The sequence below is a fragment of the Lineus longissimus genome, chromosome 19, assembly GCF_910592395.1.
Source record: "Lineus longissimus chromosome 19, tnLinLong1.2, whole genome shotgun sequence".
Taxonomy (NCBI): Eukaryota; Metazoa; Nemertea; class Pilidiophora; order Heteronemertea; family Lineidae; genus Lineus; species Lineus longissimus.
Genome location: NC_088326.1, coordinates 3,893,686 through 3,905,320, shown reverse-complemented (window position 1 = coordinate 3,905,320; position 11,635 = coordinate 3,893,686). Strand labels below are relative to the sequence as shown.

The 11,635-nt window shown below is 44.6% G+C and overlaps 1 protein-coding gene across 1 annotated transcript; it reads right to left on the bottom strand.

The window, feature by feature from the left end:
* Window positions 1-4,701: 4,701 nt before the first annotated feature.
* Window positions 4,702-6,337, bottom strand: LOC135503307 (medium-chain acyl-CoA ligase ACSF2, mitochondrial-like). Its single transcript, XM_064796825.1, has 2 exons — window positions 5,564-6,337; window positions 4,702-5,059 (listed from the first exon to the last, which is right to left on the bottom strand). Exons 1-2 carry the CDS (start codon window positions 5,969-5,971, stop codon window positions 4,790-4,792), a joined length of 678 nt encoding a protein of 225 aa, XP_064652895.1. The 5' UTR covers window positions 5,972-6,337; the 3' UTR covers window positions 4,702-4,789.
* Window positions 6,338-11,635: the final 5,298 nt, after the last annotated feature.

Sequence of the window (11,635 nt, the reverse complement as noted above, 5' to 3'; positions counted from 1 at the left end):
GTGTTGGTATGATTTTATACTACCACTAAGACCCTCGTACTATATCATTTCCCAAGCTGATTGAGAGCTTTATCTTAACCTTGTACATTCAAGGCAGGCCTTCCAAGCAGTCTATCCCCACAGAGGGAATGCCTGTGTCATTGTGTCATTCCGTTTATTTACCCTTGTCGGTCTTTGTCTATCTACCCCATTGTAAGCGGTTTCTTGGGGGTCAGTTCGATAAGGATTTGTCCTGATACCCATTCAATAAGACTGTAAAACAATGTTAATTTATGCCTAGGTGCGAGCGGTCTTCGTTCAAAGACAATAGACCGTGTATTGAGTCCGTGTATTAAGTCGGCCAGAATAATTTTAACTGCAAGATAATAAGGGGCAAAACAATGCAATGGTTCATCACAAGAAAAACAGCCAAATCGTGCACTCGATCTTGGATTTATTTGATAAAATTACTCTGCCTGTTCATCTGGTAACTATGGATGGACATAACATCATGTACACTAATTATTGAGGTAAATTAATCACTCCGTATCGTAAGTACAAGTACAAAATCAGTTCAGGTACACGTTGCAAGTTGTTCGCCATCGACTGGACAAACTGGCGGTGCATGTGTTCGGGCATCTTGACCCTCAATGTATTGATCGACATTGCTAAGCTGTATTGTCAAATCTCTTATACTCTTCTAACGATTGCTGCCTATTTATTCTTGCATGCAGTAAATGGTCGCAACAGGATTTCCCTTGCATCATTTCGAAACTTCCTGCCGCCAATACAATAAAGATAAAAATTCACCGCGTAGCTGAACTGCCACATGCCATTTACGCCAACCATTTCACAAAGATATCGATGATACAAATATTCGTTGGTCAAATCATACACCAGGGGTGCTGCCATGTCGTACACCCTGAAAGGTATAGAACAGACGATATAAGCAACGCTGACCAAAACGAGCTGTCGCGTCAAATGCTGTGCCCCCTCCTCACGTTTGTTTTTGCCGCCATCTTGTCCGGATTTGGTTTCCGGTTGTTTCCATTTGTCGGATGCCATCTTTACCGTGACGATGATCCAGATGTTGGCGATAAGAATCCCAGTGAAGGGTAGTAACGTTCCAGCAACGAGTTGAAAGTTCGACCCAAAAGCCTCCAATGCTGGGTTATTTGGGACGTCCGGTTTAATGAATTCTTCGCCTGTAAGTATATGATCTAAATCGTGCGTGCCATTTGCTAAAGTTAACAATGGAACACTACGGGGTATATATACTGCTACATTAGGTAAACCCCGAAGCGACACTAAATTTGGTGTCATATTTTGTCCGTTATTGGATAGGCAGGCGATGTCATAATGTTAGACTAAAATGATCATGATTGGGTGCAACGAACTACCTTCCTTTAATTTTTGAAGAACTATTATATATCCATTATTTGATTTTGGTTAAGAACTACCTTTATCGGATTTAGGTGATTTTGATATGAATCAGTTTTGGAAAAGAAAGATTCCTGGTTTCGGACAAGTCAACGGGTTCCCTTTCCAAGATATTGTAAATCAATTTTGAAATGGCAAACACTAGGTTTCTGACAAATCAGCGGGCGAAAAGTACCGAATGCTTACCCGTGCTTGGATTCACGTCGTAGAAGTATGTGAAGAAAAAGTTACTGTTTAGGCCGAATACAACCAGAGTGGTGATACCGACGGCCCACTGGGCTCTGGTTGCTGTGCAGATGGTCCTCGCCGCCAGGGGGAACCGCACTACAATCAAGCGATCAACTGACATCTCCAGCAGCAGGGTCCCGGACATGATCGCGAAGCCATAGCCAAGGCCCCAAAACACCCTTGAAGACAAAGTAAGAGACACCATTGGAAAATCTGTTGACCAAAGTTTTTCTACTATATATCTAAGAGCTAAAAATAAATTGGAAAAGCATCAAACACGTTCAGAAAAGAGACTTTACCAATGAACCAGAAGAACAACCAACAAACTGCAGTGAAGAGCCGTGTGGTCCTTTAAGCGCCCCGCTAACGTGCGATTTTTGTCAATGCGACCGATAATCGCAATGCAGAAAACCCCTCGTTCGGCTGGGGCTGATGATCGCAGGTGTCCGCGACAAGACTCGGTGATCGCGGCGACCAACGATCAATATCAAATCGTGATTATACCCGTCGCGTACCCGCGGCCGAGATATTGTTTTGTCGCACATCGATTATAATAGCGCGTCGAAGTGACAAAACTCGCTTATTTGCGCGGTGCTTTAGAAATTGACACACTGGGCTTGGCAAAACAAAAGTTAGAAAAATATCTTCTTGCAAACTACTCGTGTTGGGTGGTAGTACCCCGAACTATCATGATTCACTCCTGACCAAAAATTTAAAAAAGTTCTCCGAAAAGCAGAGATCATACCCTTTAAAATGAAATCAACATATGCTTACCATAAGAGTTCCTCTCTGTGAGGAAATTGTTTTGGTTCGGTCCTATCTAAAAGATAAGCTATGGCATCGGCGCATAGCATGGCCATCGTATCGACAGCAGCAAGGGCGGCCATGTAAATGCTGGTCGAGAGCCTCCTATTGTCTCTCTGCGTAGTTATTATGAAAGAGAATAAGTTCCCGGGAGCGCCAATGGCCAGTGGCACATAAATGAAGTATCTTTGGATGATGAGATATACGTTACGAAGAAGCGTCAATCTTGGATCCGCTGTTGTCACGTGGGATATGGCACTCTGCTCAGTTATGTTAGCCACTCCTTCCATTTTCGATACTAGCATGTGTGGAACGTAGAGCCTGGTTTAGGGCAGAGACATGTAATTCATCCACAACCGGAAGTGTGGCACAGTCAAACAGAGCTTATTAAAACGTTAAGTTGTGGTAAGTCAGGCCATCACAGAAAATATATTGAAGAAAATGTGGTCTCACTGGTCAGTTTAGAACTTGTATTTCAATAGAGTCATATCAACGCGCCAGTGACGATTTGACGGATATGCTGTACAGAAGTCATTTTTGTCCAGGCATTTGGTATTGAAATGTGGTGCAATTTTATTATGATATTGGCAAAGGATTCTTTTTAACACATATAACATTTGGTGAGGACTGATTGGCCCTAGTGGTACTTTTTTACCAAAAGTTTTGTACTGCAATGTACACGTAATGTACAGAGTGTCTAAATACAAGGCTCTGGCCTTTACATTAGCAAACTTCTGTTTGCAATCATCAGCAAACGTTGTGTTTTGTCGCGTACGTTTGTGCGGATTTGATGATGTGGACGTATTTCCAAACTCAAGCAAACAGCAGCAAATTTGTTTCGAAATGATTGGAAATGTTCATTCTTGAAAACATGTGCTAAAGTGACAAAAGCAGCCAATCATGGAAGGGCTGGTGATCATGTGATTCACTGGCTTGACAAAATGGCCAATCGTTTGCTTGGCAATGTGAGCATTGTTTCATAGTGTGGACGTCAAATTACGCAAACAGAAGCAAACTTGATATTTTATGATGTGTGCAAACAAATGTTTGGAGGAGTGTCGACCAGCCCTCTAGTTTCATCGAGCTAAGACCGGTTGATTAATTACTAAGAAAACCAAACAAAGGCCAAACCGCAACGTTATGTTTTGGTGTCCCCAACCCATTGCAGATGCTGAGCGGCATCGAAAGGCATTTACATTCGGACTCCGGTCTTCGATCGGTGAAACTGGAGGATTCGAAAGACACCTTTTTCCGCCTGACCATCGAACGCTCGTCTTGACCAGTGCAAAAGAAACCTCGTCCGCCACTGTTGTAAGGAAGAGTTGCCAGTGCCTACAACAATGTCAGAGATAAGGCCTACTAACCATCGAAATATCCAGCACTACAAGAGAGGGTGTCGCTTTAAAATGTTTGCGATTTTTATACTGGTCTTCCGAACTCCAATCTCAATGCCAGGCATCTAACCAGCTAATAATCAGATTTATACAAAAGCACCAATCAAGGATGACGAGGTGCACTCGATCGATAACAGAAACCTCCCTTTGAGCGGAGTTCAAACTGCAGGTTTGTGCCGTGTATCGGTATAATGTTGACATTTGATACGTGTAGCGCGAATTTGCTCCATTTAGATACAAATGTACGTGTCTTAGAATCAGACTGTAAATATAGATGTCTTATTTTTACATGGCAATTTTATGCTGCAGGGTTTTTAAAAGTTTATATTTAGGAAGTGACTACTTGGCAAGCCCGGCTTACCAAACAGCGACTTTTTCTTGTCCTGAATGGAGAGCCGAAATCATTAATATTAAAGTAAAGTCTCCAGCTCGCAAAACAGGGTAGATTTTTTACCTGTTTGGCAAGCCCGGCTGGCCGAACAGGGTGGCTTTTTAGTGCTGTTTCGCAAGCGGCTCTCCAAACAGGACAAAAAAAGATGCCTGTTCGGCGAGCGGCTTGCCAAATAGACCCGGCCATATATTTATTTTGACTGAACTATAAACCCACCATTGTTTCTACCATTCAAAAGTTTCTTTCATTAAATCATTTATAGGCCCAAGGATGGACCAGTGATGATTATCATAAACCACGTTTTACACTCGGATCCTACCACAGAGTCTAAAGGCCATCATAAATTCTATGATGGCCAATGGTAAAACCGTTGATGGTGATTCCAACATAGATCCAATGACGGTGGGTCATACATACATGCACATAAGCAGCAAAGTAAAACACATTTAAGTAACAGTCTTCAGATTTCGGGAAAATCAACGCACAGAATATTTATTGCAATGACAAACCAGGCCAGTTATGCTCAAGGACTAAACCTTTGAATGTGACCACATCACCACTCCTGTTTCAGTCCTAATTCACGAGCTGCTAGTTCCTTTATTGCTTTCTTATCTATCTTTTGGCTTGCATTAAGGGGGAAGGTATCCCAGAGGAGGAAGTATCTTAGGCGCAATCCACCCCCATCTACGCTTTCCTCCGTCAGTAGGTTCTCATTGCAGAATTGCTCCAACTCCTTCGCGGTCAGGTCACTTCCCCGGACGGGAACGATGCAGGCACAAATCTCCTCAATCATCCTCTTGTCGGGGACACCAACAACTATTACCTTAAGATATAAAACAGAGGCGCAGTTAGCGGGGTAAATGGTAGATGGCCACACCCCAAGAGACTGCTGCAATGACTCCCGGAATTAGTTGGGGGCAACACGAGGAGACGAGGAAGAACCAGAGTGAGATGGTTGGACATATTGAAGCGGGATGGAAAAAATGCAGGTGCAGAGGCATGGAGACCTTGAGGAAGCTGTTCAGACCGGACACAGTAGCGTAACATGCTTGCACTATTGATGACCTTTAGACATCATGTTACCTTAGAGAGAGAGAGAGATAGAGCTAGCAAAAGCCCACCCCCAAGAAGTTACCAAAAAGCACTATTTCTTAAACCTGACACGAATCACTCACTACCCTACTCTCACAATGCCACGTGCTTGATGAGCAATTGCAATTGCAATGGCGTAAAAGATTGACCAGTCGAACGCAGAAAAGAAGCGCTGCCCTACTATAATTACTTTTGACACAAAGAAACAACAAGATTTGTCTCTAAGAAATCTCACCTTATCGATTTTCGGATGAGTTAAAAGGAACTTCTCCACAACCACAGGGTAAATGATGATGCTGCCCTTTACGATGCCCTCAGTCTCCCTCCCCAGGATGTTAATGTAGCCACGCTCGTTCATCACTGCTATGTCATCCGTCCTGTACCACCCTTCCGCATCTTTTACGGCACGAGTCCTCTCCTCATCTTCCCAGTAGCCAACAAACATGTACGGCGTCTTCACATAGAGCATACCAGCTGTGTTGACCGGGACAATGTTCCCTTCGTGATCGAGGACCCTGAATTCGGTGTGGGGGAGTGGGTAGCCAGAGTAGTCGAGCTGCAGGTCAATTGGATCACTCGAACGGGTCTGAAGAAGTCCAGGGCCCGCTTCTGTTGAGCCGTAAGCGTTGACAATTCCCGGCATATTCTCAATCAACTTCTAAAACATTCCTTGGTATAACTTGGCCACCCGCGATTCCCTTCTTCACACTGCTCAAATCAAACCTTTTCGTCTCAAGAATGTCCATGAGTTCGTGGAATAAGTACGGATAGATCGAACAGTTATCCACCTGTTCTTCTTCAATGACCTTAAAGAAGAAATCCGTGTTCCCCTCGGCCACGACAGTTCTTGGATCAAGAATTACACAGCTTATTCCTCTAACTGCAGCATACATTGAACATTCACAACCAATGATGTTCGAAAGGGGTCGATCGTTCAAGCCTTTCCTTGTATCTAGAAGTCCGGAAAATGTGCAATTGACCAAGTGGCTGTGGTTCACGGTTACTAACTTAGGGGGGTCCAGTACTTCCCGATGTCTGGAACAGGCAGCACGGGTCCTCTGGCCTCACTTCCGTCAGTCGTGCTTCTACTGCTGCGGACTGCTTCTGCGACAGTGCAATACCTCCCGGTTTTAGGTCTAGTCGCCGCAAACCCGGATGATGGCCGTCAGACGTATCCATAACAAACTCCAAGGACGGAACGCCCTCTAGTGTTAGCGGGACAATGGCATCCATCTTACTAATCGCGGGAAATACCGCATGAAGCAAATCTAAATTCGCATTGTCAATTCCCGGAACAACGATGATACCTTTGCATTCAGTCTTGTTGATGATGTGAAGCAGATCCTCCCCCTACCTCAACTTTGACTGCATCCGAACAACAACAGCGCCGGCGCGGATTATTCCATAGTCCGCGTAGACATACTCCGGGCAGTTGGAGCTAAGGGGACCCACCCGATCCCCGCTTTGGATACCGTCACACGCAGTAGCTGCTTGCCTGTGATAGCGACCCTTGGGGCTTCAGGATCGCGGAAAATATACAGCTCTGTATCAGGGTGTTCGGTCGCAGTCCGGATCATTGCCTCGGGGATGGTGAGGCGATGTAACTCTGGTGGTTCCTCTTCCGCCTTGAAATGGCTCACAGTCAATGCCTTCGTTAGAGGCTTAACTTGCGCGAATGCCGGTGGTTTTCCCATCATGTTTAAAGCAACTCGTCTGAAAATAATGTGACGTGACATGAACGCTCTTTGAAGGAGACGATTCTGCAGGGGTGAACAATACATTTATTTTCTCTTTGTTTAAACCTATCGACTCCCATTAAATATGTTTCGTGAGCGGTCGATGTGCCCTGATAACCTTTTGATAAGACAGTTTAGAACAATCGATGGGAATTTAAGTTCGAGTGGTGTGCGATGATAGAATTATCACTCACCTAGTGATCACAAAGTGGTGGCCTTCGCTTGGTAGTAGCCCCGCCTGTGTGATGATAGAAGCATCGACGATTATTGTGTAAATGCACCACCCACCTGATGATCGCTTGGTAGTAGCCCCGCGTGTGTGATGATAGAAGCATCGACGATTATTGTGTAAATGCACCACCCACCTGATGATCGCTTGGTAGTAGCCCCGCGTGTGTGATGATAGAAGCATCGACGATTATTGTGTAAATGCATCACCCACCTGGTGATCGCTTGGTAGTAGCCTCGCGTGTGTGATGATAGAAGCATCGACAATTATTGTGTAAATGCATCACCCACCTGATGATCGTTTGGTAGTAGCCCCGCGTGTGTGATGATAGAAGCATCGACAATTATTGTGTAACTGCATCACCCACCTGATGATCGCTTGGTAGTAGCCTCGTGTGTGTGATGATAGAAGCATCGACAATTATTGTGTAAGTGCATCACCCACCTGATGATCGCTTGGTAGTAGCCCCGCGTGTGTGATCATAGAAATTTGTGTAAATGCATCACCCACCTGATGATCGCTTGGTAGTAGCCCCGCGTGTGTGATGATAGAAGCATCGACGATTATTGTGTAAATGCATCACCCACCTGATGATCGCTTGGTAGTAGCCCCGCGTGTGTGATGATAGAAGCAGGACTGCTTCTGCGACAGTGCAATACCTCCCGGTTTTAGGTCTAGTCGCTGCAAACCCGGATGATGGCCGTCAGACGTATCCATAACAAACTCCAAGGACGGAACGCCCTCTAGTGTTAGCGGGACAATGGCATCCATCTTACTAATCGCGGGAAATACCGCATGAAGCAAATCTAAATTCGCATTGTCAATTCCCGGAACAACGATGATACCTTTGCATTCAGTCTTGTTGATGATGTGAAGCAGATCCTCCCCCTACCTCAACTTTGACTGCATCCGAACAACAACAGCGCCGGCGCGGATTATTCCATAGTCCGCGTAGACATACTCCGGGCAGTTGGAGCTAAGGGGACCCACCCGATCCCCGCTTTGGATACCGTCACACGCAGTAGCTGCTTGCCTGTGATAGCGACCCTTGGGGCTTCAGGATCGCGGAAAATATACAGCTCTGTATCAGGGTGTTCGGTCGCAGTCCGGATCATTGCCTCGGGGATGGTGAGGCGATGTAACTCTGGTGGTTCCTCTTCCGCCTTGAAATGGCTCACAGTCAATGCCTTCGTTAGAGGCTTAACTTGCGCGAATGCCGGTGGTTTTCCCATCATGTTTAAAGCAACTCGTCTGAAAATAATGTGACGTGACATGAACGCTCTTTGAAGGAGACGATTCTGCAGGGGTGAACAATACATTTATTTTCTCTTTGTTTAAACCTATCGACTCCCATTAAATATGTTTCGTGAGCGGTCGATGTGCCCTGATAACCTTTTGATAAGACAGTTTAGAACAATCGATGGGAATTTAAGTTCGAGTGGTGTGCGATGATAGAATTATCACTCACCTAGTGATCACAAAGTGGTGGCCTTCGCTTGGTAGTAGCCCCGCGTGTGTGATGATAGAAGCATCGACGATTATTGTGTAAATGCACCACCCACCTGATGATCGCTTGGTAGTAGCCTCGCGTGTGTGATGATAGAAGCATCGACAATTATGGTGTAAATGCATCACCCACCTGATGATCGTTTGGTAGTAGCCCCGCGTGTGTGATGATAGAAGCATCGACAATTATTGTGTAACTGCATCACCCACCTGATGATCGCTTGGTAGTAGCCTCGTGTGTGTGATGATAGAAGCATCGACAATTATTGTGTAAGTGCATCACCCACCTGATGATCGCTTGGTAGTAGCCCCGCGTGTGTGATCATAGAAATTTGTGTAAATGCATCACCCACCTGATGATCGCTTGGTAGTAGCCCCGCGTGTGTGATGATAGAAGCATCGACGATTATTGTGTAAATGCATCACCCACCTGATGATAGCTTGGTAGTAGCCCCGCGTGTGTGATGATAGAAGCATCGACAATTATTGTGTAAATGCATCACCCACCTGATGATCGCTTGGTAGTAGCCTCGCGTGTGTGATGATAGAAGCATCGACAATTATTGTGTAACTGCATCACCCACCTGATGATCGCTTGGTAGTAGCCTCGCGTGTGTGATGATAGAAGCATCGACAATTATTGTGTACATGTAAATGCATCACCCACCTGATGATCGCTTGGTAGTAGCCTCGCGTGTGTGATGATAGAAGCATCGACAATTATTGTGTACATGTAAATGCATCACCCACCTGATGATCGCTTGGTAGTAGCCTCGCGTGTGTGATGATAGAAGCATCGACGATTATTGTGTAAATGCATCACCCACCTGATGATCGTTTGGTAGTAGCCCCGCGTGTGTGATGATAGAAGCATCGACAATTATTGTGTACATGTAAATGCATCACCCACCTGATGATCGCTTGGTAGTAGCCTCGCGTGTGTGATGATAGAAGCATCGACGATTATTGTGTAAATGCATCACCCACCTGATGATCGCTTGGTAGTAGCCCCGCGTGTGTGATGATAGAAGCATCGACAATTATTGTGTAAATGCATCACCCACCTGATGTTCACTTCGTGGTAGCCCAGGGTGTGCATGGAACAATTCAGCAAGAGTTCGATATCTGAACTTTGCACTCTCTGCAATTTATAACACCCGAGATTTTCTCCTGGCCCGGTGACCGGATGAACTCAGCAATCATGTTTTACCTTTATTCGTAATCTGTCAGGTTATAAATATTAGCCTCGTCGCCATTGCATTAGGTACCATGAACAATAAGTCAGTTTTTAAATTTGGGTTCAGTCTGGACGTCAAAACAATAATCATAACAAAACCAGAGTCTTTCAAATATTATTGTATTTGAAAGTCTCTGACACGATTTTGCATCGAAAATAAAAAACGCCGATTCCTACGTGAACTTTAACAAGGTGATGACAGCAAGTGGCGTTTAGAAGGGCAAATTACATTGCTGATGATAGAGCATTCCCCAGAAAACAAATCCCATTTGTCCTCTGGTGTTCAGATTCATCAAAGAGTTGTTTCATCTTTGCTTTTCCTATGCCATGGACCGCCAACTCCTGTAAAACAGCACATTGGTCATTTTTAGTTTTTCTTGCGAGCTTGGAAACGTTCAGGTGAATCTGCGGACTTTGCCTGGGTGTGATGTGCGAATACTTCGCGCAGACGTTCGCGCAGACGCCCATGAAGACGTCTTCGATTGGAAACCTGTGCCTGGGAGTCCCGAAGACTCGCGGTACGTGGAATGAGGCCCGGTACAGGGCATGGACAGTATCCCGAGAGAACAGCATTGCGTAGCCTAGAATATAACCTGGGAAAGTCTTGTTATTAAAGTCCTGCTCGGAGATGTACCATTTGTGTTTTGGATCTCTCGAAGGAAGGGACGGGCCATAGTTTTTGGCAAAATCTCCCTCATAGACGAAGGTTCTATTCTCCGACTCCAGTTTCAATGAGTAATCCACAATATTTCTCGAAAAGAAAATAACATCATCGTCAACTTTGAACATGAATTTTGCACTTGGGCATTTCATTATTGTCAATTTGAAACTCTCCAGTGTCTTCAAAGTAAGATTCCTGAAAGCTTCATTGTACACTAATTATTGAGGTAAATTATCAGTTCGATAAGGATTTGTCCTGATACCCATTCAATAAGACTGTAAAACAATGTTTATTTATGCCTAGGTGCGAGCGGTCTTCGTTCAAAGACAATAGACCGTGTATTGAGTCCGTGTATTAAGTCGGCCAGAATAATTTTAACTGCAAGATAATGGTTCATCACTAGAAAAACAGCCAAATCGTGCACTCGATCTTGGATTTATTTGATAAAATTACTCTGCCTGTTCATCTGGTAACTATGGATGGACATAACATCATGTACACTAATTATTGAGGTAAATTAATCACTCCGTATCGTAAGTACAAGTACAAAATCAGTTCAGGTACACGTTGCAAGTTGTTCGCCGTCGACTGGCAAACTGGTGGTGCATGTGTTCGGGCATCTTGACCCTCAATGTATTGATCGACATTGCTAAGCTGTATTGTCAAATCTCTTATACCCTTCTAACGATTGCTGCCTATTTATTCTTGCATGCAGTAAATGGTCGCAACAGGATTTTCCTTGCATCATTTCGAAATTTTCTGCCGCCAATACAATAAAGATAAAAATTCACCGCGTAGCTGAACTGCCACATGACATTTACGCCAACAATTTCACAAAGATATCGATGATACAAATATTCGTTGGTCAAATCATACACCAGGGGAGCTGCCATGTCGTACACCCTGAAAGGTATAGAACAGACGATATAAGCAACGCT